This window comes from Sapajus apella, unplaced genomic scaffold (assembly GCF_009761245.1).
Source record: "Sapajus apella isolate SASKATOON/1434 unplaced genomic scaffold, GSC_monkey_1.0 scaffold139, whole genome shotgun sequence".
NCBI lineage: Eukaryota > Metazoa > Chordata > Mammalia > Primates > Cebidae > Sapajus > Sapajus apella.
Genome location: NW_022437079.1, coordinates 2,195,312 through 2,222,461, shown reverse-complemented (window position 1 = coordinate 2,222,461; position 27,150 = coordinate 2,195,312). Strand labels below are relative to the sequence as shown.

At 50.4% G+C, this 27,150-nt stretch overlaps 2 protein-coding genes and 1 long non-coding RNA gene across 7 annotated transcripts; 2 read left to right on the top strand and 1 right to left on the bottom strand.

The window, feature by feature from the left end:
* The first annotated feature begins 245 nt into the window (after nt 1-245).
* Nucleotides 246-27,043, top strand: LOC116540345 (tubulin polyglutamylase TTLL13P-like). 3 transcript variants are annotated; one of them, XM_032263826.1, is made up of 16 exons: nt 294-382; nt 11,163-11,430; nt 11,749-11,789; nt 13,571-13,689; nt 15,484-15,614; nt 15,874-16,030; nt 17,047-17,190; nt 17,888-17,973; nt 18,287-18,518; nt 18,993-19,177; nt 23,571-23,756; nt 24,047-24,224; nt 24,515-24,694; nt 25,485-25,596; nt 26,277-26,520; nt 26,828-27,043. In XM_032263826.1, exons 1-16 carry the CDS (start codon nt 346-348, stop codon nt 27,021-27,023), a joined length of 2,496 nt encoding a protein of 831 aa, XP_032119717.1. In that variant the 5' UTR covers nt 294-345; the 3' UTR covers nt 27,024-27,043. The 3 variants fall into 3 exon arrangements, with proteins under 3 accessions (XP_032119718.1, XP_032119717.1, XP_032119719.1); XM_032263827.1 differs by lacking the exon at nt 11,163-11,430 and having other exon boundaries at nt 246-382; XM_032263828.1 differs by lacking the exon at nt 26,277-26,520 and having other exon boundaries at nt 26,828-26,969.
* Nucleotides 253-5,671, top strand: GDPGP1 (GDP-D-glucose phosphorylase 1). Of its 3 annotated transcripts, none has more exons than XM_032263831.1 (2): nt 253-382; nt 4,494-5,671. In XM_032263831.1, the coding sequence occupies exon 2, from the start codon at nt 4,503-4,505 to the stop codon at nt 5,658-5,660; it is 1,158 nt and encodes a 385-aa protein (XP_032119722.1). In that variant the 5' UTR covers nt 253-382; nt 4,494-4,502; the 3' UTR covers nt 5,661-5,671. The 3 variants fall into 3 exon arrangements, with proteins under 3 accessions (XP_032119722.1, XP_032119720.1, XP_032119723.1); XM_032263829.1 differs by lacking the exon at nt 253-382 and adding an exon at nt 2,213-2,621 and having other exon boundaries at nt 4,489-5,671; XM_032263832.1 differs by lacking the exon at nt 253-382 and adding an exon at nt 2,213-2,624 and having other exon boundaries at nt 4,492-5,671.
* Nucleotides 1,652-2,350, bottom strand: LOC116540348. The gene is made up of 2 exons (XR_004264403.1): nt 2,216-2,350; nt 1,652-1,896 (listed from the first exon to the last, which is right to left on the bottom strand). It is a non-coding gene; the product is annotated as an uncharacterized LOC116540348 (long non-coding RNA).
* Nucleotides 27,044-27,150: the final 107 nt, after the last annotated feature.

The following is a 27,150-nucleotide window of genomic DNA, read 5'->3' as shown; positions in this document are numbered from 1 at the left end:
CGTGCTGACTGCGCATGCGTCAAGGGCGTCGCTTCCTGGCAGTGGTTCCTGCAGCTACTGTCTGGAAAGCCGCGCGGTGCATCCGCTTCGGCTGCGGTAGGTGGTGGCGGCGGCAGTCCTGGGTGGAGTCCTGTAGGGGCATCTGAGAAGTCACTGGAGCTGACGTTTCCAGGAAACCTGGAGACTCGCTAAGTGGCCGGGGTCTTCGGCTGCCCCTCTGCCCAGCAAGGACTTTTCTAGACCTTATCAGGCAATCGCGGCACCTGTGGCAGCCCCCAAGCCGCCTCTTCCAGAAGTAACCCTAACCTTGCTTCCTTCTGAGGCTGTTTACTGAGGACCCACTGGATGTCAAGCACTGTGCATAGTTTTCTTCGACTGCAAGGTAGGTATCCATTTTACAAAGGTGGAAATACGTAAGTCCAGAGGGTTTTAATGATGTGTCCGGGCTCCGGCGTTTTGAAGGTGATCGGTCCAGTCCAAGGCACTTTTCTTCGTCTTTTCTTTTTCTTCCTTTTTTTTTTTTTTTTGAGGCAGAGTCTCGCTCTGTCGCCAGGCGCCAGGCTGGAGCGCAGTGGCGGGATCTCGGCTCACTGCAACCTCTGCCTCCTGGGTTCATGCAATTCTCCTGCCTCAGCCTCCCAAGTAAGTAGCTGGGACTACAGGCGCGCCACCATGCCCAGCTAATTTTTGTATTTTAGTAGAGACCGGGTTTCACCATGTTGGCCAGGGTGGTCTTCATCTCTTGACCTCATGATCCGCCTGCCTCGGCCTCCCAAAGTGCTGGGATTACAGGCGTGAGCCACCGCACCCGGCTCCAAGGCACTTTTCAAGGCTCTCCACTGCTGTTCTCATCATTCCAGCTGACATGCCATCCTTTGACCCCATCTCACCCCTAGACTGTGTGCTCTAGGCCATAGAGACCAAAGCTGACCTGTTTGCTCTTGTCCCCTCTTAACCTCTAGGACAATGCTTGGCACATAGTAGGCTCTCACTAAATATTATCAAATGCATAATGAATGAATGAATGAATGTTTTCTACTGCAAAAGGTAAGGATGCCAAACTGCTAGGAGGTGGAAGTGGAGGCTGTGTTGGTCAGGCTGGGATTAACTCTTGATCCTTTCAATCCATTATAGTTGCTCATCTATGTAAAGTCTAAATCTGAGCGTGTCATTCTCAGCTTATAACCATTAAATGGTTAAAAACCCAAATCCTGGCCCTCTGTTACAGACCTTCCTCCTATTGGCTCTCTGTGTTTCAGCCATTATGGGCTGTGAGTCCCTCTTCCATCTTATTCTCAGGGAAGCCTTTCCTGACTCTGTACACTGGCTAGGAATCTACTTTGCACTTTAAGAATACCTAGTGCTTCTCCTTGGCAGCATGTGTCTGTCTAGTAAGACCCATTGTATTAACACATGCATTCCATCATTGTAGAAATATTCAAGGCTGGGCACGGTGGCTCATGCCTGTAATCTTAGCACTTTGGGAAGCCGAGGCAGGTGGATCACTTGAGTCCAGGAGTTTGAGACCACCGTGACCAATGTGGCAAGACTCTGTCTCTACTAAAAATGCAAAAATTACCCAGGCATGGTGGCACACAACTGTAATTCCAGCTACCCTGCAGGCTGAGGCACAAGGATCTCTTGAATCTAGGAGGCAGAGGTTGCAATGAGCTGAGACTGTGCCACTGCACTCCGGCCTGGGCAACAGAGTGACTCTGTCTCAAAAAAAAAAAGAAGATAACTAAGTTGTAGGGCAATCCCAACATGATCATTTTTCTGTTAATAGCAGGCTATTTCAGTCCAAGAAAGAGTTGGTCTTCTGTCAGTAAAAGCTGAGGCAAAAAGCAGGAAGCTGTCATTATGTCTCCTGTACTACACTTCCTTAGGAATAGGGACCTTGCCGGGCGCGGTGGCTCAAGCCTGTAATCCCAGCACTTTGGGAGGCTGAGGCGGGTGGATCACGAGGTCAAGAGATCGAGACCATCCTGGTCAACATGGTGAAACCCCGTCTCTACTAAAAATACAAAAAATTAGCTGGGCATGGTGGTGCATGCCTGTAATCCCAGCTACTCAGGAGGCTGAGGCAGGAGAATTGCCTGAACCCAGGAGGCGGAGGTTGCGGTGAGCCGAGATCGCGCCATTGCACTCCAGCCTGGGTAACCAGAGTGAAACTCCGTCTCAAAAAAAAAAAAAAAAAAAAAAAAGGAATAGGGACCTTGTTTGTCTCTTACAAGCCAAGGCGAATACCTGCACTACATGATAGTAAGTATCTATTTATCTATTTATAGTGAAGATAGGGGAATCAGCTTAGTGCCTGGTGACTAGCTGTGATCTAGATATCTCAGCCACCTCAGTGGGCTCTTAACCCTTCGGGGAACAACCTTCTGGTTTTCATTTTGCTTCCTGATAGGTTTTGTACACTGACCAGCCAGCAAGAACCTTTTGTGCCATTTGGCACATTTCTCATTGTAAATTGTTAAATAGGTGGTCTGAATCATCTGTCGGTCCTTGGTGAATCTGGTTAGCATATTGTCCCTTTTGTACCTGATCAACTCTTGATACAGTGGTAAAACCGAGCAGAGCTGACGGAACCCAAGCTTGGACTGAAGTGACATCCTGTCTGGGCCAGCGGCAGGCCCCTCTCCCTGACACTGCTGGGCTCAGGCTGCAGGAGGCCAGTGGAAGATGAAGGGAGCCACTAATTTCCCCCTTGAAGGGTTAGCCCTGGGCACTGACAGACACATTGGTGCCATCCTCACCCAAATGTTTCCATGCATGACCAGTTGGAATCACTATAGAACATGGAAAAGCTTTTCCCACAAAAGTGGTTATCGTGAAACCCTGAGCACTCTCCTACACTGGAACTCAGGTATGGTTTTCTGGAGGGCAGTTTGATGGTGTATTTCCAAAACCTGAGCCATGGGAGTTTGAGACCACCTGAACAGCATAGTGAGGCCCTGTCTGTACCAAAAACAAAACAAAAACCTGAGCCATGGACCTACTCTGACCCAGTGGTGTACTAGGATTTTATTTTAAAGGAAAATGAAAACATGATGTGTTCAATGATGAGTATATGAGTGTGTAGGATGTTTATTGCCACATTGTGTATAATAGAATGAAACTAGCTATAACCTATATAAAGAAGATTGGTTAAAAAGTCAAGATCTCTGCTGGGCACGTAATCCGAGCACTTTGGGAGGCTGAGGTGGGTGGATCATGAGGTCAAGAGATCGAGACCATCCTGGTCAACATGGTGAAACCCCATCTCTACTAAAAATACAAAACATTAGCTGGGCATGGTGGCGCGTGCCTGTAATCCCAGCTACTGAGGAGGTTGAGGCAGGAGAATTGCCTGAACCCAGGAGGCAGAGGTTGCGGTGAGCCGAGATCGCGCCATTGCACTCCAGCCTGGGTAACAAGAGTGAAACTCTGTCTCAAAAAAAAAAAAAAAAAAAAAAAATCAAGATCTAGCGGGATGCAGTAGTTCACGCCTGTAATCCCAGCACTTTGGGAGGCTGAGGTGGTCGGATTGCCTGAGCTCAGGAGTTCGAGACCAGCCTGGGCAACACGGTGAACGACTGTCTCTACTAAAATACAAAAAATTAGCTGGGTGTGGTAGCACGTGCCTCTAGGCCCCGCTGAACCCGGGAGGCAGAGGCTGCAGTGAGCAGAGATTGCGCCACTGCACTCCAGCCTGGCAAGAGAGCAAGACTCCATCTCAAAAAAAAAAAAAAAAAAGTCAAGATCCATCTATGTGTGAAAACGAAGGAGGCTGGGCGGGTTGGCTCACGCCTCTAATCCCACCTCTTTGGGAGGCAAAGGCAAGCAGATTACTGAGGTGAGGAGTTGGAGACCAGCCTGGCCAACATGGAAAAACCCTGTCTGTACTAAAAATACAAAAAATTAGCCTGTCGTGGTGGCACATGCCTATAATCCCAACTACTCTGGAGGCTGAGGCAGGAGAACTGCTTGAACTTGGGAGATGGAGGTTGCAGTGAGCCAACATCACACCATTATACTCCAAAATGGGCAACAAGAGCCAAACTCCATCTCAAAAAAAAAGTGAAACATAAATTATGATCTTTCCTTAGGCATTGTAACAAAGGATTATGTTTTATCTTTTTTCTCCATTAAAAAAGTTTACTCAGCTGGGCGCAGTGGCTCACCCCTGTAATCCCAGCACTTTGGGAGGCCAAGGTGGTTGGATCATGAGGTCAACAGACCATCCTGGCCAATATGGTGAAATCCCGTCTCTACTAAAAATTAAAAAATTAGCTGGGTGTGGTGGTGCACACCTGTAATCCCAGCTGCCAGGGGGTCTGAGGTGGGAACTTGAACCCAGGAGGCAGAGGTTGAGCGGAAATCACTGCCACTGCACTCCAGCCTGTGCAACAGTGAAATTGCATCTCAAATAAATAAATAAATAATATAAAGTTAAAATCCCTGGACATGGGTTACCATCATGTATTTTTCACCTTTTATGATTATTTCAGGTCAGCTCTATGGCTCTTCCACATGATTCAAACGAAACTTCCTATTTGCTACCTCCAAGCAAGGAGGACTGGGAAAGGCAAGCCATTCCTGATTTTGTTTATGGGCAGAAGGATCTCGTGGCAGAAGGGGTTCAGTGGCCAAAGAATGCACCTGGCACTCTGCATGCTCTGCCTCAGTCTCCCTTCGATGCTGCACTCTGCTCCGCCTGGAGGCAGCGGGTGGAGCTGGGGCTGTTTCGCTACCGCCTGCGGGATCTACAGACCCAAATCCTCCCTGGTGCTGTGGGTTTTGTGGCTCAGCTGAATGTGGAGCGCGGTGTGCAGAGGAGGCGCCCACAGACCATCAGGAGTGTGAGGCAGGCATTTGACCCTGAGCAATTCAACTTCAATAAGATCCGGCCGGGAGAAGTTCTCTTCTGTTTGCGCCGGGAGCCTGATCTCCCAGGGACGCTCCTGCAAGAAGACATCCTCGTGGTGATCAATGTCAGCCCCCTGGAGTGGGGCCACGTGCTGCTGGTGCCTGAGCCTGCCCGGGGCCTCCCCCAGCGCCTGCTGCGGGGTGCACTGAGGATGGGGGTCGAGGCTGTGCTGCTGAGCTTACACCCGGGCTTCCGTGTCGGCTTCAACAGCCTGGGAGGCTTGGCTTCGGTGAACCACCTCCACCTGCATGGCTATTATCTGGCCCACAGACTGCCCGTGGAGCATGCGCCAAGTGCGCCCCTGGATCCTGGAGGCCATTTGCATCTGCTCCAGGGCCTCCCCGCTCCCGGCTTCCTCTTTTACTCTCGGGGGCCAGGGCCTGACTTGGAGGCCTTGATAAGCAGGGTATGTCGGGCCACTGATTATCTCACTAACCATGAGATTGCACATAACTTGTTTGTGACCCGGGGAGCTCCGCCAGGAAAGACGTCACCTTCCTCAGCCCTCACAGGGGTCCGAGTCATTCTGTGGGCCCGTAAGTCCAGCTTTGGGATAAAGGAAGGTGAGGCCTTCAATGTTGCCCTCTGTGAACTAGCTGGGCACCTCCCTGTCAAAACCTCCCAAGACTTCAGTAGCCTGACAGAGGCAGCGGCTGTGGCCCTCATTCAGGACTGTCTGCTGCCCCCAGCCCAGGCAGAAGAGGTCCAGGCTGCACTGGTAGCCCTGATGGCCCAGGAAGAGCAATAATACTTCTGGATATATTTACATTCTTTTTTTCCTTTTCTTTTTTCTTTTTTTTTTTTTTTGAGACGGAGTTTCGCTCTTGTTACCCAGGCTGGAGTGCAATGGCACGATCTCGGCTCACCGCAACCTCCGCCTCCTGGGTTCAGGCAATTTCTCCTGCCTCAGCCTCCTGAGTAGCTGGGATTACAGGCACGCGCCACCATGCCCAGCTAATGTTTTGTATTTTGTAGTAGAGACAGGGTTTCACCATGTTGACCAGGATGGTCTCGATCTCTTGACCTCGTGATCCACCTGCCTCGGCCTCCCAAAGTGCTGGGATTACAGGCTTGAGCCACCGCGCCCGGCCAATGTGTTCATTCTCTACCCGATAAGTCCGTTTCCAGAGCACTGCCCATCATGGTCATTTGAACATTTTCATGGCTGCCTTCTCACCTATCTCAGACTAAGAAGGATAAAGAAAGCTGACAATGGTCTCTTTAAAGGGGAGAAAGCCTGGAATAATTCTACTGAATAAGACTTCATGGATGTATCTGCTACCTCTCCCCATTCTTGGTCATCCCCCACGGGTATTAAAAAAGGAGTGTGTGTGAGAGTTACACATTCCTGACTTTGTGTTTGGACTTTGTCTTCCTTTGATATCAAATGTTAGCAAGGTGAAAGTGCATGTGCCTGCAGTGTTGAGCTGCCATTCTGCTCTCAGCCTCTCTGGTATTCCCCTTTGCTCACCACCAGTTTTATTTCTTCATCCCTTCTTTACATTTAACCCAACTCCATCCAAATGCCCCACTCCTTCACTTTCCCGGCCACCCCGAGATTTCAGCTATCCCCGACACCGAGTTGAATGCTCTTCACTGACATCATCCGATGGAAAAACAGCGTCCTCACAGCTTTCCCGGTGCACTTCCTGTTTTTCCTTTCTTTTTTGCTTTGTAAGGCTGGGGTGCAGTGGTGCAGTCGGCTCGCTGCAGACCTGAACTCTTGGGCTCAAGCCCCATCCCACCTCAGCCCCCTGGCTAGCTGGGTCGTTAGGCATGCTCCATCATATCTGGCTAATTTTTAATTTTTTTGTAGAGACAGGTTCTTGCTATGTTGCTCAGATTGCTGTCAAACTCCTGGCCTCAAGCAGTCCTCCCACCTCAGCCTCCCGGAGTGCTAGGGTGCCACCATGCCTTGCTGCCGTATTTTTGTTTTGTTTTGTTTTTGACACAGGGTCACTGTCACCCAGGCTAGAGTGCAGTGGTATGAACACAGCTAACTGCAGCCTCAGCCTCCTGGGCTCAGACAGTATTTCCATCTCAGCCTCCCTAGTAGCTGGAACCACAGGCATGCACCACCACACCCGGCTATTTTTTTTGTAGAGACAGGGTCTTGCCATGTTGCCCAGGCTGGTCTTGAACTCCTAGCCTCCCACCGCGGCCTCCCAAAGTGCTGAGATTATAGGCGTGAACCACTGCACGTGGCCCAAGTCCTCTTAATACCCCCATTTAAAAAAAGAGAGACTGACAGTTCGTACTTTGTTCGAGGTCAGACAGCTGGAGTCAGGACTGCAGCACAGATACCAGACGCTAAGCTGGGACAACGTGCATTTGTGACTTCCTCTCCAGTCAGTGGCTCCCATAGAGGGTAGTGCTGTCCTCAACAGTTCGCCCTCCCTGAGCCTCAGCTATCCCTCCTGCGGTCGCTCCCAAGCACTTTAGAAGCTCCTGTTGATGTAGACATAAAATCCAGAGCTCAGTCATTCCTCCATCTGCATCTGAGTCAATGTGGGCAATTTTTTTATCTCATTGGTTTGTTCTGCCCTATTACTCTAGAAATTTCCACACTGGCTCCAGAAGAATCAGTCAGTAGACACTCTAGTATGTGTGTGTGTGTGAAATCCCATTTTCCTTTGAGCTCCCTTGACTGTTAGACAGCAGATGTAAAAAAAAGTCTTGGGTTGGCTGGGTGCAGTGGCTCACACCTGTAATCCTAGCACCTTGGGAGGCCAGGGCAGGTGGATCACTTGAGGTCAGGAGTTTGAGACCAGCCTGCCAACATGGTAAAACCCCATCTCTACTGAAAATACAAATATTAGCTGGGCATTGTGGCAGGCGCTTGTAATCCCATCTACTCAGAGGCTGAGGCATGAGAATCGCTTGAACCCAGGTGGCAGGGGTTGCAGTGAGCCAAGATCGTACTACTGCACTCCAGCCTGGGCAATAGTGTAAGACTCAGTCTCAAAGGAAAAAAATAAAAGGCCAAGGCAGGCAGATCATGAGGTCAGGAGATTGAGACCATCCTGGCTAACACAATGAAACCCTGTCTCTACTAAAAATACAAAAAATTAGCCAGGCGTGGTGGCATGTGCCTGTAGTCACAGCTACTTGGGAGGCTGAGGCAGGAGAACCACTTGAACCCAGGAGGCAGAGGTTGCAGTGAGCTCAGATTGCGCCACTGCACTCGGCTTGGGCAACAGAGTGAGACTCTGTCTTAAAAAAAAAAAAAAAAAAAAAAATTCTTGGGTCTAGCTTTCAACAGAGATGATCACCACCACCACTCCTTGCTCAAACATCCTGAAGGAATGAGATCCCTGCTCACAGCGTAAGGGTGAAAGGGGGCTCACAGAGGTGGGTGCTGGCTGCTGGCTGAATGGGCTCTCCCAGCAGGGGTTTTGATTTCTCTGTCTCCCAAAATGTGGGCCCCAACCCTGGCTTAGGCCTTCAGGTAGTTGGCTCCCTATTTCCAGGCTTGTATAAAGCCTTAGTATCAAGTTTTCATGAGAGGTTTTACATCCCAAAGGATGTTACAGAGTCTCCCTGGGATGAAGCAGAATATGCATCCATAACCCATTGTATAAGAAGAGCAGTTTAACCTTCTGTCAGAAAATGCTGACCACCCTCATATCTGGCAAACTGCAGTCATTTTTGCTTAGTGCTTTTTACAAGCTTTTGCATATACAAGCTCCAGTATTGCGCTTAATTTTGCTTGCTTTTGTGCTCACTCGAAGGGAGTTCAGATGACCATTACAGCAAAGTGGATTTTGTGTCCAAAGTGGTGAGCCAAGTATCAGAATTTTCTGAGTTTCTCCCTAGGACTGATGTTTAGAGGAAAGCCTTTCCTGACCCATACATGTTTCTCCATAAAAAAGGGGGAAAATCAAATGGCTTTTCTTCCTGGTGGTATTTCTCAGCCATGCATATGCTTTGTGAAGATTTGTAGTGCAGGTTTTTCCACCAAGTACAGAACATGTAGAGGCCCTTTGTACTCCAGGATGGTAGGAAGTGCTGACCCAGAGCCTCCCTGCCTCTTCACTTAACTCTTCATGCAGGACCTCATGTACCGAGAGGGTTTAGACTTGCTCTCATGGGAAACCTTGACGGATACTTAATGTGGAGTAACAGCTTTGCATTTTAGGAAGAATACTTATGCTGTAATGGGGAGGATGGATAGAGTGAAGAATAGAATCAGGGAATCCAATTAAGAGGTTGCTGAATGGTGGCAATTTAGGCAAGAAATGATAGTCCAGGTCTGCCAGGTGCAGTGGTTCACGCCTGTAATCCCAGCGCTTTGGGAGGCAGAGGTGGGTGGATCACCTGGGGTTGGGAGCTCAAGACCAGCCTGACCAACATGGAGAAACCCTGTCTCTACTAAAAGTACAAAATTAGCCGGTGTGATGGCGCATGCCTATAATCCCAGCTACTCTGGAGGCTGAGGCAGGAGAATTACTTGAACCTGCGAGGCAGAGGCTGTGGTGCGCCGAGACGTGCCATTGCACTCCATCTTGGGCAACAAGAAGGAAACTCCCATCAAAAAAATAAAAATTAAAGAAATGGTAGTCCAGGTCCTAGAACAGTCCCTAGAACACTAAATTGTTGATACAGTGAGGGTCCTGAAAGTCAAGTGACTCCAGAACATTTCCAGGAGGAGGGAGGAACATTTCTTTCTTTTTTTCTTTTTTCTTTTTTTTTTTTTTTTTAAAGAGATGGAGTCTCGCCGTATCCCAGCCTGCGCTCAAACCCCTGGCCTCCAGTGATCATCCTGCCTCAGCTTCCCAAGGTGCTGGGATTACAGATGTAGGCTACCACACCTAGCCAGGAGAGTCTCATATGAGAGTGTCATATGCTGAGGAAAGATCAAGAAGTCTGTGAATCAGACAGCCCATTTCTCAGAAAAAAAAAAAAAAAAAAAGAATTGAGGAAAGGCAAACAGTTATTTGTCCTGAACATATGCTTGACCAAATTCCTTGGCCCGGGGTTTAGGAAAAGATGGGAGTGCAGTGAGAACTGGCTTAGAAGCGGGAGGCTTGCAAGCCCCTTGTTGCACCGGAGGAATCTGGCCTAGAGGCCGGCCAGCCCCAAAGGGCAAACGCTATTGGCCCCCTCTAAGTAGGTACGTCTGCGGGAAGGCCCCGCCCCCAGAACGCTTCTCCAATGAGGGCCGCCCTCGTGTCCATGGCAACGGCGGCGGTGGCACCGGCTTAAGTAGGTGCTGCCCCTGCCGCCGCCAAGGCCGCCTGGATCTCGGAGCTAGGACTGAACCCCTGCGGGGGAGCGGGTTCCCCCTCACGATCGTGGGGACAGCCAGTCCTGTGAAACGAGGAGGCGGTTTCGGACGACCAGAAACGCCCAGGGAGAACTGGACCCGGGAGAAGAGGGGACATGAGCGGTCAGCTGAGTCCAGCCCCAGGCAGCTAGGGGAGGACCCAGCAGCCCCTCCGCTCTCCTCCGAACCACGGGTGGGCAGTCTCCGCCATCACAGCCCAAAGGGTCTAAGCCATCCGTGCCTGGCCCGTGTGTACACGTGCGGAAAAAGAATCCTGGCCAGCCTAGGAGGCCTTTGGTCTTCATCTGTATTTTATTTTATTTATTTGTGGAGACAGAGTCTCCCTCTGTCACCCAGGCTGGAGTGCAGTGGTGTGCTCTGGGCTCGTTGCAACCTCCATCTCCCAGGTTCAAGTGATTCTCCTGCCTCAGCCTCCCGAATAGAGTAGCTGGGACTACAGGCAGCATTACTACCACGCCGGGCTAATTTTTGTATTTTCAGTAGAGATGGGGTTTCACCATGTTTGTCAGGCTGGTCTCGAACTCCTGACTTCAAGTGATTCACCCTTTTCAGACTCCCAACGTGCTGAGATTATAGGCATGAGCTACCGCACTCCGCCTTCAGCTGTATTTTAAAGGGATGGTGCCCCCAGCGCTCCCAGCCATCCTCCTTCCCAATCAGGAACAAAAGAGCTATGTTCACGGCCCGTACCATCTGTGTCCAGCTCCTGAAAGCACCCCTGTGCGTTGTATGACCCAGTGTGATCCTGGATGATTGGGGCTTATCATCAGGGAATCCACATCACTGGCATCTTCCACCCCCACACACCTCACCTACCCAGATACATCCCATTCCACAGTGAGACTGTTTTGTCCTGAAGGGACAGCAACATTCCCTTGTAACAGCAGGAAGGTCCTTCCGGTGGAATGACGAGCCGGGGCCTGAGGGAGGTCTGATATACACTTCATTCCCCACCCCCCTCAGAATCTGAGAGGATGGAGCCGAGTACCTGTAGGACCACCGAATCAGAGGAACACTATGTTGAGGAAAAGGCATGTGACAAGTGTGTGAAAGAGGAAGCTACCATCCTCTCTAGCTCTTCACAGCACGCTCTCTTAAAAGCTGACTATAAGGCCTTCAAAAATGGGGTTCCCTCACCCATTATAGCCACAAAAATTCCGAAGAAAGTCATAGCCCCAGTTGACACAGGCAACTTAGAAGCTGGGAGGAGGAAGAGAAGGCGGAAACGCAGGTAACCATTCCCTGGATCCCCTCCCCGCCCAGCTCCAGGGAGTCACCCACTGGCCTCCCTTCAGCATTTGGGGGAGCTGGGATCTAAGGCCTTCCCTTTAGCCTATGAAAGAGGACAGGAAAGCCTGGAACATTATTAACCCAACAAAAACAAAATTCAGAACCATTGAGGCTGACTGATTTTGGAATCCCAGCCTGTTCATATCATCCTGGTCTTTACTTCAAGTGGCATCTAGAGAAAAGGAACTGGGTTGTGAATTTGTTGGGTGTCTGTCCTTCCCTCCCACCCTGCCTGATTTATGCTATTCCTGCATTCCAGATCCCTGGCCATCAACCTGACCAACTGCAAGTATGAGAGCGGTAAGCACCCGGCCCGTCGCTCACACTGTGGTGTCTAAGAGGGCGCCTGCAGCTGCTCTTCCTCTGGAATGGACCCCCAAACAGGCTTCCAGCCCCTGGGCCCTGGCAGGCTTGCCTAGAACCTGCACTGAACTTCCTAGGTGTCCTCTGCCTCAGATGCTGGCAGCTGAGACACTGCTGTTCCAGGTAGTCTCAGTGTTAGGGAGGGTGTCTCCACAGTTAGCAAACAGGAAAAGAATATGTCCAAGAGCCACCACTGCCCCACCCTTCCCAGATTGTATTCATTTATTTTTGAGACAGAGTGTTGCTTTGTCATCCAGGCTGGAGTGCAGTATTGCGATCATAGCTCAAACCATTGTCCCATCTCAGCCTCCCAGTAGCTGGGACTACAGGCCTGCACCACTATGCCCAGCTAATTCCTATTTCGTTTTCCTTGAGATGAAGTTTCACTCCTGTTGCCCAGGCTGGAGGGTAATGAGGTGATCTTGGCTCACTGCAACCTTCACCTCCCAGGTTCAAGCAATTCTGCTGCCTCAACCTCCTGAGTAGCTGGGATTACAGGCAAGTGCCACCACATCCAGCTAATTCTATATTTTTAGTAGAGACGGAGTTTCTCCATATTGGCCAGGCTGGTCTTGAACTCCTGACCTCAGGTGATCCACCTGCCTCGGCCTCCCAAAGTGCTGGGATTACAGGCATGAGCTACCACGCCAAGCCTGCCCAGCTAATTCTAAGATTTTTTTTTGTAGAGACAGAGTCTCATTATGTTGCCTCCGCTGGTCTTGAACTCCTGGGCTCAAGTGTTCCACTTCAGCCTCTCAAAGCCCTTGGCTAACAGGCATGAGCCACCATGCCATCCCCTTGGGCTGATTAATTTACCAGAGATCAAACAAGGTTAAAACAGTTTTTTTTTCTTTTCTTTTTTTTTTAAGATGGGGTTTCACCATGATGGCCAGGCTGGTCTTGAACTCCTGACCTCAGGTGATCCACCACCTCGGCCTCCCAAAGTGCTAGGATTACAGGCCTGAGACACCACACCCAGCCAAAACAGTTTTTTCAAGGACAGTTTGAAGGGGCTTCAGCAATTAAGAAAAAAAAAAATGGCCACCTAGGTCCTTCCCCTAATATTCCCTCTGTCATCTGTGTAAGGGACCATCCCAAATGTGGAGTATGAAGTGCCAGTGTGATCCCCTACCTATAGGCAGCTCTCCAAGCCATAAACAGCCCTGATTGAGAAAAGACTGACAGGAGCAGCCGGGCGCCGTGGCTCACGCCTGCCATTCTAGCACTTTGGGAGGCCAAGGCGGGTGAATCTCCTGAGGTCAGGAGTTCGAGATCCAGCCTGGCCGACATGGTGAAACCCCATCTCTACTAAAGATACAAAAATTAGCCAGTGGTGGTGGTGCCCGCTTGTAATCCCAGCTACTCGGGAGGCTGAGTCACGAGAATTGCTAGAACCTGGGAGGCAGAGGTTGCAGTGAGCTGAGACCATGCCATTGCACTTTAGTCTGGGCAACAAGAGCGAGACTGTGTCTCAAAAACAAACCAAAAACAAAAGAACCAGGCTCTAGTTTTCTCTGCCAGGTATTTTGGAAGGGCCCTGACAGCCCCCAAGAACTTGAAATTGCCATGTGGTCACTGAAGTCAGGGCTGAGGCGAGAACTACCTCCATCTTCAGCCTGTCCTTGGGTCAGGTGTGTGCCTCAGCTGACCCAGCTCCACAGTTCCAGGGCTTGCTGCTGGTGTACGTGCTGGCACCACTGAACTCCCTGTCTCTGCAGTGCGTCGGGCAGCCCACATGTGTGGCCTGAAGGAGGTGGGGGAGGAGGAAGAGTGGAGTGTGTACTGGACAGACTGCGCTGTCTCGCTGGACCGAGTCATGGAAATGAAGAGGTTTCAGGTACCAATCTCTTGGCCTAAGAGCCTACAGGACTAGCGTCCCAGAATGACTATTCCCATCTCCTTGCCCAGATACCCAAGACTGCTACTCTTTGTGGCTGCCCCCCTGTACAGACAGGAAAGACTCCCCCACCAGGGTTTTCTTTTGCAATGGAAAGATCTCTTAGGTCTCTGGAATTACCCAAAGGAAGTGTCTGGTGGGCACATCCTGTCCCATTATTTGCGCTTTGCTTGGTGGCATCTATATGTAACTGGCCCTCTTCCGGGTGGGGGAGCCCGTCTTAGGGAGAATACTGGAAGGCAGCTTCAGAGCTACCAGCAGGGCCAGCTGAATGATCCAGCCTTCTCAGCAACTCAGCTTAGCATTCCACATCCATTAGGAGACCTCGGGATCCAGGCTCAAGCAATTCTCCTGCCTCAGCCTCCTAAGTAGCTGGGATTACAGACACGCACCAGCATACCCAGCTACTTTTGTATTTTTAGTAGAGACGGGGTTTCTCCATGTTGGCCAGGCTGGTCTCAAACTCCTGACCTCAGGTAATCTACCCGCCTCAGTCTCCCAAAGTGCTGAGATTACAGGTGTGAGCCACCACGCCCAGCCTGACCATACAAAAATTAGTTGGGGGTACAGGGTCTGTTCAACAGACCCCGTGTTAAGTGCTTTCATATTATTACCACATTAAATCCTCAAGAACAGCCCTGGGCAGCAAATATCCCTTGGTTAGGACGTCGAGGGTCAGAAGTACTCAGTTCATACAGTGAGTGCAGCCAGTGATTGGGAAAGCCGGTAGTCTCAGTGTTAGGGAGGGTATCTAAGAGAGCACTTAGCAGGCTGGGCGTGGTGGCTCACGCCTGTAATCCCAGCAGTTTGGGAGGCAAAGGTAGGCGGTTCACCTGAGGTTGGGAGTTCGAGACCAGCCTGACCAACATGGAGAAACCCCATCTCTACTAAAAATACAAAATTATCCGGGCATGGTGGCACATGCCTATAATCCCAGCTACTCAGGATGTTGAGACAGGAGAATCTCTTGAACCCAGGAGGCAGAGGTTGCAGTGAGCTGAGATTGTGCCATTGCACTCCAGCCTGGGCAACAAGAACGAAACTCCATCTCAAAAAAAAAAAAAGAGCATTTAGCCTGCTCTTTGTGACTGTCCCCCTGTGCAGACGGGAAAGACCGCCCCCAGGGTATTCTTTTCCAGTGGAAGGATTCTCCTCTTGGGTCCCTGGAATTACCTGAAGGAAATGTCTGGTGGGCACATCCTATCTCATTATTTGCTCTTTGCCTGGTGGCATCTCAGATGCTGCCTCTCATCCCACAGGATAGAGCAGCTGGGGGTTTCTGGCAGGCACCTGGGCGATGCCACATGCTCTCTGGGTGCCATGGCACCACAGCACCACACTCCTTGAGGCTGGTTCTTAGTTTCCTTTTCTCGTTTGTGTCTTTTGGGAAGTGCTTTCGTCTCATTGTCTGCTTTGTGCTATGGAGCAGCAGCTGTTGGTTTAGAACTAGGCCTGGTGGGCTGAGGGATGTTGGAAGGTGGCTGGAAGGCCCACAGTCTTGGCTGGTACATCCCTCCTTGCTGCCCCTCATTTGCTGAGCTCGGTGTGGGCGTGTGTGTCGGGTAGAGGCCACGGAGGGGTTGCTCACCTGCCTTAGGGAATCTTCCTATTTTTGCCTTGGGGTCCTTGGTGCAGTGCGTACCTCCACTGTGACTTCTCCCTTGACCTTCCCAATCCTCCTCTAGGAACTGCCACTTACTCTGGGGCTAGAATAACTAACTGGCTGTGTTTCAGAAAATCAACCACTTCCCTGGCATGACAGAAATCTGTCGCAAAGATCTGCTGGCTCGGAACCTCAACCGCATGCACAAACTCTACCCCTCTGAGTACAACATCTTCCCCCGCACCTGGTGCCTCCCCGCAGAGTGAGTGGGCTCATTCCCAAACTGAGATACCATGGGGAGGAAAAGGGTCGCTCTGAGTTCTCTCCAGACTCTGGCCTTGTGACCTAGGAATGTCTCAGAGGGATGGAAGTGGAAAAAAGTTTCAGCGGGCCAAAGAAAAGAGGGTCTGAGACTGAGGGTTCCACGAAGAGCATGGACTAGATAGCAGGAAGAGCTCCGTGGGGCCCCGGGCCAGCCATGATGCACAGAAACGTTTTGACCAGGCCCTCTCTGCACATAGCTATGGGGACTTCCAGTCCTACAGTCGTCAGCGAAAAGCCCGCACGTATATCTGCAAGCCAGACAGTGGCTGTCAGGGACGTGGCATCTTCATCACCCGAAATCCCCGAGAGATCAAGCCAGGAGAGCATATGATCTGCCAGCAATACATCTCCAAGGTGAAGGATGCCTCAGGACCATCAGCCTCCCCCAACCCCCAGCACTGGGCTGCCTCGTCTCTCCTGAAGCCAGAGAGGAAGCTGGTTTTAAGCTTCTACCCCTCCCACTAGACCCGTTTTCCTGGAGGCAGTATCCAGCCAGGGTTCAGAACCAGCCTGCCTGGGGTTGAATCTCAGCTTTCCACTTCCCAGATATGTGACCTGGGGCAAGTTTCTTACCCTTTCTGTGCTTCTGTCTCCTCATTTATTTTATTTATTTATTTTTATTTTTATTTATTTTTTTTTGAGATGGAGTCTCACTCTGTTGCCCAGCCTGGAGTGCAGTGGTGCAATCTTGGCTTGCTGCAACCTTACCCTTCCAGGTTCAAGTGATTCTCCTGCCTCAGCCTCCTGAGTAGCTGGTTTTGCAGGTGCCCTGCCACCACACCCAGCTAATGTTTGAATTTTTTTTTTTTTTTGAGACAGAGTCTCGCTCTGTTGCCAGGTGCCAGGTTGGAGTGCAGTGGCACGACCTCAGCTGACTGCAACCTCTGCCTTCCGGGTTCAAGTGATTCTCCTGCCTCAGCCTCCTGAGTAGCTGGGATTGCAGGTGCCCTGCCACCACGCCCAGTTAATTTTTGTATTTTTTTAGTAGAGATGGCGTTTCACCATGTTGGCCGGGCTCAAACTCCTGACCTTGTGATCCACCCACCTCAGCCTCCCAAAGTGCTGTGATTACAGGTGTGAGCCACCATACCTGGCCTAATTTTTGTATTTTTAGTATAGATGGGGTTTCACCATCTTGGCCAGGCTGGTCTTGAACTCCTGACCTCATGATCCACTTGCCTTGGCCTCCCAAAGTGCTGAGATTACAGGTGTGAGCCACTGCTCCCGGCCTCTTATCATTTATTAAGTGGGAGTAATAACAGTTACTATTTTACTTGGTTGTTATGGAAATTCAATGAGCTGTGTATATGAAGCACATAGTAGGCACTTGAAAAGTGTTGTTATTCCCTCATGGATTTGCATGCTCCCAGCCCTTCCTCATTGATGGCTTCAAGTTTGATATGCGAATCTACGTCCTGATCACATCCTGTGACCCTCTCCGGATCTTCATGTATGAGGAGGGCCTGGCCCGTTTTGCAACCACGCCCTATGTGGAGCCCAGCCATAACAACCTGGTAAGGGGGCTGGGAAGCACTCTTCCCTTCCACTGCCGTGAGTGCTGAGGTTCTTTAGAGAAACACAGTAGGGCCGGCTGTGGCAGCACATGCCTGTAGTCCCAGCTACTCAGGAGGCTGAGGCTGGAGGATCGCTTGAGTCCAGGAGTTCTGGGCTGTAGTGCGCTATGCCGATCAGGTGTCCGCACTAAGTTTGGCATCAATATGGTGACCTCCCGGGAGCGGGGGACCACCAGCTTGCCTAAGAAGGGGTGAACCGGCCCGGGTCGGGAACAGAGCAGGTCAAAACTGCTGTGCTGATCAGTAGTGGGATCGCGCCTGTGAATAGCCACTGCACTCTAGCCTGGGCAACGTAGCAAGAACCCGTCTGTAAAAAAAAAAAAAAGAGAGAGAGAGAGAGAAACACGGTAGAGAGGTTTGTCACCGTCACCCAAGAACAAGGAATAAAGCCAGAGAGAGCTGCAGCATCTGGCTGGGAGGGGAGCATTTGGTGGGTGGTGACTGAGAAAAGGTCAGCGTTCGGAGGAGTCCAGCTTGCCCTCTTGCCCAGGATCGTCCAGAAAAGCTAACCCTCCCTCTGGTGGAGAGAGACAGATGAGAGATCCTGGGGAGGAGTGGGGAGTAACAAGGCAATGAAGGGCTGGAGAGGATGGCTGCATGCAGACAGTCTGAGACCACAGGGCCATTCTCTCCACAGGACAATGTCTGCATGCACCTGACCAACTATGCTATCAACAAACACAATGAGAATTTTGTCCGGGATGGCGCTGTGAGCAGTAAGAGGTAATCCCTCCCGTTTTCTCCTGTTTCCTCAGCCCCTTAACCCCATAGTCCCAGTAGCCCATGAAACCAAGTTGGCTCTTGGGAGGCTAATTGCCCAGGGAAACTCAGCCTTTATAGACCCTGTCCCGCACCTGCACTTTGGAGCACTAAATGCAGCCCCAGCCCCACCCTGATAACTAGTCCCTGGTCCAAACTGCTAGCAGCCCTTCAGAGCCAGGGTGTGCATTTAGGGTTAGTTTGAGGGAGCCTCCTGCCTACAGCCTGGCCCCAGTGGCCTATAAATTGGCCTTCCTCTGAGCACTGGGCCTCACAGGAAGCTGTCGACACTCAACATCTGGCTGCAAGAGCACAGCTACAACCCTGGAGAGCTGTGGGGGGACATCGAGGACATCATCATCAAAACCATCATCTCAGCCCATCCTGTTCTTCGCCACAACTACCGAACCTGTTTCCCCCAGTATCTGAGTGGAGGTACATGTGCCTGTTTTGAGATCCTTGGTTTTGACATCTTGCTGGACCACAAGTTGAAGCCTTGGTTGCTAGAGGTGAGGATTATCTCCTAGGCTTTGCAAAACCAAGGTCCAGAGGCCTCCTTGAATAGGACACCTGGGCAGGGGTATACTCAGGTGGTGAGACACAGAATGGGAGACGCAGAAGCCCTGGGGTGGGTGGGAATCTGCAGAAGCCATAAGATCTCTACCTTTTTGACCTGCTGAGTCAAATCTTGGTGGTTTCTGGCTTCTACCATAGGAATGCAGGTTTTGGATCCCCAGTGACCTAATGTAAGCCTTTAGGGACACACTGTCCACAGAGGCAGGCAGGCTGATTTGCTCTCACATGTCTGTGACTTGGAGGGATAGCTATGGCAGAGTTTTGTGGCCTTGGAAGCCAGAGCATCCGGGCCCCTTTGGCTGAGGCCATGTGAGAGGAATATCTTAGACCCTCTAGGTATGCCTGCAGGTGGCCACCACCTGCTCAGGCGGTTGAGGAAAGGGGTGTATAATGACTCCTCCTGGCAGGTAAATCACTCTCCAAGCTTTACCACGGACTCACGCCTTGATCAAGAGGTAAAGGATGCACTTCTCTGCGATGCTATGACCCTTGTCAACCTCCGGGCCTGTGACAAAAGGAAGGTGATGGAGGAAGAGAAGTGGCGAGTCAAGGAGCGGCTTTTCCAGTGCCACCAACAGCCACGAGAATCTAGGTGTGCTAGGCGCCTGGCATGTGTTCAGTTCTTCATGTTTACTTCCTGAGAGTAAAAGGCCTTCTTTAGATGGAGAACGTGGCCTGGGCCTGACTGGCTACTAAAAACAACCTTTTGCATAGATAATACATTCATATTTGCATTAAAAAATCATAGGGCTGGCCAGACGTGGTAGCTCACGCCTGTAATCCCAGCACTTTGGGAGGCCGAGGTAAGAGGATTGCTTGAGCTCAGGAGTTCAAGGTCAGACTGGGCAACGTGTGAGACCCTGTCTCTAAAAAAAAAGAAAGAAAATAATAATTAAAAAATAAAAAATTAGCTGGGCATGGTGGCATGCTTGTATTCCCAGCTACTCAGTAGGCTGAGGTTTTGAGCCCAGGAGAGTAAGGCTGCAGTTAGCCGTGTTTGCACCACTGCACTCCAGCCTGGGCAAAAGAATGAGAGACCCTATCTCAAAAAAAAATCAAAACTGGATGCAGTGGCTCAGGCCTATAATCCCAGCACTTTGGGAGGCCGAGACGGGTGGATCACTTGAGGTCAGGAGTTTGAGACCAGCCTGGCCAACATGGTGAAACCCCGTCTCTACTAAAAATACCAAAAAAAAAATAAGCCAGGCATGGTGGTGAGCGCCTGTGGTCCCAGCTACTCAGGAGGCTGAGGCATGAGAGTCACTTTAACTCAGGAAGCGGAGGTTACAGTGAGCCGAGATCGTGCCACTGCATTCCAGCCAGGGTGACAGAGCAAGACTGTCTCAAAACAAAAACAAACAAAATATCATATCACAGATAACGTTCAAAATCTTAAAAATACAGAGGATAGTCTTCTCCTTCCCTTCTCTAGCTACTCAGTTTTCCTCCCTGGAGCCAACAACATTCCATCATGTGTAGAGGGTATGCTTTTAATAGATATACGTATTTATACCAAATATTTTTCTCCCTGCCCACCGAGACAAGAGGCGTAACTTTCACATTCTCTGCACCCTGCTTTGCAATGGATTTTAGAGCCATTCTCAAATTAGCACATAAGGAGCTTTCTGTGGTTTGATTTGCTGGTTTGCTTTTCTAACAAAGCTCCTTTAGAAACCAGTTCCTGAGAAACTTTGTAATAAAGGAACACAGAAAACAGTTTAGTCATTCAATAATAGAGAATTGTTTACATCTGTGTGGTCACCCATTGTTGTTTTCTTTGTAAAATGAGTTACAAACATGGTGATTGGTTACCGATACTAAAATTGTAAATTGTTAGTGATACATACAAATGAGTTTGAGTAGATGTCTGCTTATCACTATGATCACAGTGCTCCTGCCCACTTGCATTCCGATACGCAGGGGTAGTGTGTGTTTGATTCCCCATGAGCGCAGCAGGGCCTGACCCATCCTAAGCACTCAGATGTCTGCATGATGAATGGGAGTGAAGTAGGACTGTAAATACGATGGCTATTCCCACAAGACTGGACTGTGTGCCTGAGGGTCATAAAATGTGTGTCTTTTTTTTTTTTTTTTTTTTGAGATGGAGTCTCACTCAGCTCACTGCAACCTCCATCTCCCTGGTTCAAGTGATTCTCCTGCCTCAGTCTCCCAAGTAGCTGGGATTACAGGCATGCACCACCATACCCGGCTAATTGTTGTATTTTATTTTATTTTTGAGACAGAGTCTCACTCTGTCTCCAGGCTGGAGAGCAGTGGCACGATCTCAGCTCACTGTAACCTCCACCTCCTGGGTTCAAGCAATTCTTCTGCCTCAGCCTCCTGAGTAGCTGGGACTACAGGCACGTGCCACCACGCCTGGCCAATTTTTGTATTTTTAGTAAAGACGGGGTTTCATCATATTGGCCAGGCTGGTCTCGAACTCCTGACCTTGTGATCCACCTGCCTCAGGCATCTCAAAGTGCTAGGATTACAAGCCACCATGCCCAGCCAATTGTATTTTTAGTAGAGACGGGATTTCGCCATGTTTGCCAGGCTGGTCTCGAACTTCTGACCTCAGGTGATCTACCTGCCTCGGCCTCCCAAAGTGCTGGGATTATAGATGTGAGCCACTAGGCCAGACCAAAATGTGTCTTTCAATAAGCAAAAATGCTTGAACAGTACTGGACTAAATAAACAAAATACAATCGTATGCTAGAGTATTAGGCAGCCATTTAAAAATATTGTGGTGGCCAGGTGCAGTGGCTCATGCCTGTAATCCCAGCACTTTGGGAGGTGGAGGGAGGTGGATCACTTGAGGTCAGGAGTTTGAGACCAGCCTAGCCAACATGGCAAAACCTGTCGCTACAAAAAATACAAAAATTAGCCAGGTGTCGTGGTACACACCTGTGTTCCCAGCTACTTGGGAGGCTGAGGTGGGAAGATGGCTTGAGCCTGGGAGGCCAAGGTTACAGTGAGCTAAGATTGCATTACTCCAGCCTGGGTGACAGAGTAAGATCTTGTTTCAAAAAAAAAAAAATTAAAAACAAAATAAAAATATTCTTGTATGATTTCATTTTCATTTAAAAAAAAAGGCAAGAAAGCAAGCAGCTGGGTGCAATGGTTCATGCCTGTAATCCCAGCACTTTGGGAGGCTGAGGCAGGGGGATCACCTGAGGTCAGGAGTTCAAGACCAGGCACCTGGGCGATGGAGCGGGACTGTCTGTCGCCCAACCTCTGGCCTCCGGCCTGGGCGACAGAGCGGGACTCCATAAAAAAAAAAAATAAATTAGCTGGGCGTGGTGGTGCGAATCTGTAGTCCCAGCTACTCGGGAGGCTGAGGCGGGAGAATTGCTTGAACCCAGTAGGGGGAGGTTTCAGTGAGCCGAGATCGTGCCACTGGATTCCAGCCTGGGGACAGAGTGAGACAATGTCTCAAAAAAAAAAAAAAAAAAAAAGCAAGCAAGCACAAGCTAGTGAGTGGCAGAGCCAGGATTCAAAGTCAGAAGGTCCTCCTGTCCTAGATCCGTGCTCATAATCAACATCCTAATTGCATAATAAGATTATGGGAGGCTTTATCTTTTCTGCTCTTCTAAATTTTCTGTAATGAACATATATTATTTGTTTTCTCTTTTTCTGAGACAAGTCTCACTCTGTCGTCCAGGCTGGAGTATAGTGCCACGATCTTGGCTCACTGCAACCTCCACCTCCTGGGTTCAAGAAAATTCTCCTGCCTCAGCCTCCCAAGTAGCTGGGACATGCCACCACACCCAGATAATTTTTTTTTTTTTGAGACAGAGTTTCACTCTCGTTGCCCAGGCTGGAGTGCAAGGGCGTGACCTTGGCTCACTGCAACCTCTGCCTCCCAGGTTTAAGCAATTCTCCTGCCTCAACCTCAACCTCGCGAGTAGTTGGGGTTACAGGCATGCGCCACCATGCCCAGCTAATTTTGTATTTTAGTAGAAACGGGGTTTCTCCATGTTGGTCTGGCTGGTCTCGAACTCCCGGCCTCAGGTGATCCACTCACCTCGGCCTCCCAAACTGCTGGGATTACAGGTGTAAGCCAATGTGCCCAGCCAATTTTTGTATTTTTAGTAGAGATTGGGTTTCACCACGTTGGCTGGAATGGTCTCCATCTCTTGACCTCATGATCTGCCTGCCTCGGCATTTCAAAGTGCTGGGATTACAGGTGCGACCCATCATGCCCGGCCAAATTTTTGTATTTTTAGTAGAGACTGGGTTTCACTATGTTGGCCAGACTGGTCTCAAACTCCCAACCTCAAGTGATCCACCGCCTCAACCTCCCAAAGTGCTGGGATTACAGGCGTGAACCACCAAGCCCGGCCACATTTTTTTTTTAATGAAAAGCTTACATCAAATAATGTTACTTTTACAGTCAGAAACCTAAAAGACTATAACAGAGTGCTAGCTTACAAGTAGACCCCTCTCCACTACTCATAAAGAAAATTATGAGTAGTGATGAAAATCAGGCCAGGTGCGGTAGCTTGCGCTTGTAATCCCAGCATTTTGGGAAGCCATGGTGGGTGTATCACTGGACATCAGGAGTTTGAAGCCATCCTGGCCAACATGATGAAACCCTGTCTCTACTAAAAATATAAAAATTAGTCAGGCGTGGTGGTGCATGCCTGTAAACCCAGCTACCTGGGAGGCTGAGGTAGGAGAATTACGTAAATCTGGGAGGCAGAGGTTACAGGGAGCCAAGATTGTGCCACTGCACTCCAGCCTGGGTGACACAGCAAGACTCTCTCAAAAAAGAAAAGAAAATCAGATTTCTGGAAGTCAAGCCTATTTTCATGGCTGCACACATGTGCGGCTGGCCAAAGTTGGTCTGGCAGTTTTCCCTTCTTAGGCAGGGGCCCGGGAGGTCAAGAAGCCAGCAGGAGTGTCTCCAAAGCTCAGCCAGTCTTCCTTTCCCTACTGAACATCCCCACAGCCCTCCTCTCACTCATTGAGCTCGCTTTCCATAGGAAAGAAAAAACTGAGCCATCCCAAGTGGCAATGCTCGACCAGGAACAATATGAGGATTCCCACCTGGGAAAATATCGGCGCATCTATCCTGGGCCTGACACGGAGAAGTATGCCCGCTTCTTCAAGCACAATGGCTCCCTCTTCCAGGAGACTGCTGCTTCCAAGGCCAGAGAGGAGTGTGCCAGGTACTATGACCGACATTCTCCTCTGCACACCTAGGTGGGGACAAGTCCTGCAGCAGCATTGCTCCCCAGCAGGGAAGCCAGACACTTGAGGAAGGAGGAATGGGGTTATAATCCTATCCGACTCTTAGTGGCTCTTTTCAGTTTAGGTTTCCTATCTTCCCGCTCATTGCTCTCCCATCAGTCTAAAGAACAGATTGTAATTTCCTACTCTTTCCCTATCTCCATTTTTCCTCACCCCTCTTCTCCCCAACACCAATTCCCTCGTGTCTGAAGCTGCTGTATCTTGTCAGGCAGCAACTGGAGGAGATCCGCCTGAAGCAGGAACAGCAGGAGAACTCATGCACTAAGAGGCAAAAGGCCAAGGACCAGAACCAGGGTGAATCCGCTGGGGAGAAGAGCCGGCCCAGGCCAGGGCTCCAGAGCCTTTCCACACGCTTGGTTTACAGGAACCACAATTGGGAGAAACAGGTGTCAGGGGTTTTGTGGCTCTTCTCTTTCTGCAGGAAAGTGGGGTGGGACAAGTAGAGAGGGGAATCTCTGCTGTCCTCTCCTCCCTTTGCATGAGAGAGAGGGGGGTTTCTAATCAGTAAATTGAATGTGGCCCTTTGGAAGAAGAGGGGAGGATGGAGAGCAAAAGGAACTGCACTGGGTCGGGGAAGGGATGAGGGTAGAGCAGGCAGGAGGCCTGCAGCCATCCTGGGCCATGGTTCAGGACTCATCCTTGGAGATCCTGCATTTATGTCTCATGTACCTTGCAGCTGCTGCCGGGACAGCTGGACACCATGAGGCCTCAAGAGATTGTGGCAGAGGAAGAGCTGGAGCGGTTGAAGGCCCTGCTACAAAGGGAGACGCTCATCCGAAGCCTGGGTATTGTAGAGCAGCTCACCCGCCTGCAGCACCCTGGCCCCCAGGGCCAGAAAAAACTTCATGAGTGTCGGGTGAGGGTCCCCGTGAAGCCTCCCAGAGGAAAAGGGAACAAGGGCTGTTGTCCCAGCACATGGTTGTGGCCTCACCAAAGGAGGCTTGTGTGATGGTGTCTGTCAGTGGAGACTGGGAAAGCAGAGTGCGCTGGCGGGGCCTTGGGAGAGGGTCTGTTGATTCCTTTTGCGTCTATTCCCAAGCTCCTTTGTTTTAGGTGTGACATCCAGAAAAGTGCAGCTCCAAACCCTCTCATTGACAAGAAACTTACTCTCAAAATAACCCCACACTCATGACTGACAAATATCACGGCCACCACCCTCAGTGGCTTCTGTACTATTTTCTCCCTAGCACTGCCAGTGCCCTGGCTCTCATGGGAGATAAGTAAACAGTCTTGGGCCAACAAAACAGCTGCCGCTTTCACTGTTCCCTGGGCTAGCAGCAAACCTGTTGGGTCTTCTGTTTTTGTTGAACGCCAAAGGAGTATCTGGCTAGACAGTGACCATGGCCTAGAAGAGATTTTTCCCAGTTACCTCCTTCTTCCAGTGCTCCATCCAAACTCACATAATAAACATGTGGTAAGGGACTGCTCTTCTCCTCTAGCCTAGATTTCATTAGGACAGGCTGGGCAGTCAAGAACTGAGGTCTGTGAGTCTGGTTCTATTGGTGCTTCTAAGAGGGGCTGCCAAAGAGCGGGGCCCTTTTCATTTCCTGCATCCAGTTCTGCCCCATGAATCAATCCCCAGGATCTTAGGGCCCCTGCTAAGCATGAATGCTGCAATCCCACATGTTCCCCGGTGCCATCTGCAGCCCAAGAACTTCAACTGGACAGGAGAGCCAGCAGCCATCAACCCCTATTCATTGTCAATGAAGAAGGCTGGGAGGCGCTATTTTTCCAGTGCCAGAATCAGGCTCACTAGCCGTAAGTATGCAAAACTAGCTTTGGTCACTTGGACCTGAGTAAATGCCACCAGTAAACATAGAGCTTGGATGCTCCCAAAATATAATATGGCACTTCCACCAGGGCGAAAATGGGGAAGTCAGGGTATCCATTTACTCCTTTCTTTTTTTTTTTTTTTTTTTTGAGACAAGGTCTCTATCTGTTGCCCAGGCTGGAGTACAATGGCTTGACCTCACCTCACTGCAACCTCTGCCCACGGGCTCAAGTAATTCTCCTGCCTCAGCCTCCTGAGTAGCTGGGACTACAGGCACACACCACCATGCCTGGCTAACTTTTGTATATTTTATTTTCGCCATGTAGCCCAGGCTGGTCTTGAACTCCTAAGCTCAGGTGATTTGCCCACCTCCGCCTCCCAAAGTGCTAGCATTAGAGGTGTGAATCACCGCAGCAGGCCTGTTTAATCCTTTTTGTACGGTAGACCTTGGTGATAAAAATGGCAAAAATACAGTCCTAGCACTCAACAAAGGTAACAGGAACATGGACAAGTAGACATACCATTCCAATGGCAATACAGAGTGGTAAAGACAGTGTGGGGACGCATGGGACGCCCTTCTTCTGTGTCATTGGGCCACAGTTGGGAAAGAAGTGAGCAGATCTCTTCCGTGAGTACCAACTGAGGGACATCCATGTTTCCACTGCAGAAGGCCAAGCCAGCAGAAGGCTAGAAGCCATAAACCGAGTCCTGGCAGGATCAGTGCCACCCACTTTAACCCCAAAGCAGGGCTATCTTCTGCAACCGGAAAGGGTGGCATCTAACTCCTGGGCTGAATGCACCTTGCCCTCCGTGGTAAACTCTGAACACAGAGCAGCCAAGGTTCCCCTCTGCCCTGCGTCTGCACCGATGCTGCAGCGTTCCAGAACACTCTTCAACATCAGTCAGTTCAGGTAAAAGCAGGAGGGAAGCCGACCACTCTACCTCTCCTGGAGAACCTCCCAGGTTTCCAAAGGGGCAAAGGGCATTCAATCTGTGCTAAATGAAAGATTGCCACTAAGTTCCACTTTGAAAAGCCCTGCCCAGGAAACCCATTTGCATAAGGCAAAATACAAAGACACCAAGAATTCCTCAATACTCTAAGATTATTTGGGGATCGGGAAAGCCTAGATGAAGAGGCGCCAAGGACAGCCAAGTACTGATTTCTGCTCATCAAGTCTTAGCCTGGGTTTGTCGCTAGGTGATGGGTCTGAACCCTAGGTGCGGCCCGGGGCTGAAGGCCATCCAAGACACAAAGAGCCCCTTTCTCAGAGGAGCCGAGTGCCCAAGTCACCGGGCTGTCGCCGTCAGAAGACCGCTAAGCGGAAGCCCTGCCCACGGCGGTGGTGAAGACAGGCAGGCCTGGGCAGCCGCTGGGGCGGAGAGGCGGCGCTTGGAAACTGAATCCGTTTTTTAATTAAAGTTTATGCGGTTTTCCAGGCGCGTCCTGTGCCTCATTTCGGCCCTCGCGTTTCAGGAAAACCCTCTCCACGGCTACTGCCACAAAGGGTGGGCCAAACAGCGGCGCAGGCTCAGATCTTCCC

Excerpts from the sequence above, each read along its gene's own strand:
- GDPGP1 (XM_032263831.1), top strand. The coding sequence starts at position 4,503 with ATGGCTCTTCCACATGATTCAAACGAAACTTCCTATTTGCTACCTCCA.
- LOC116540345 (XM_032263826.1), top strand. The coding sequence starts at position 346 with ATGTCAAGCACTGTGCATAGTTTTCTTCGACTGCAAG. Across the intron at positions 383-11,162 it reads TAGTTTTCTTCGACTGCAAG|AATCTGAGAGGATGGAGCCG; the intron begins GTAGGTATCCAT and ends CACCCCCCTCAG. Across the intron at positions 24,695-25,484 it reads AAAAACTTCATGAGTGTCGG|CCCAAGAACTTCAACTGGAC; the intron begins GTGAGGGTCCCC and ends TGCCATCTGCAG.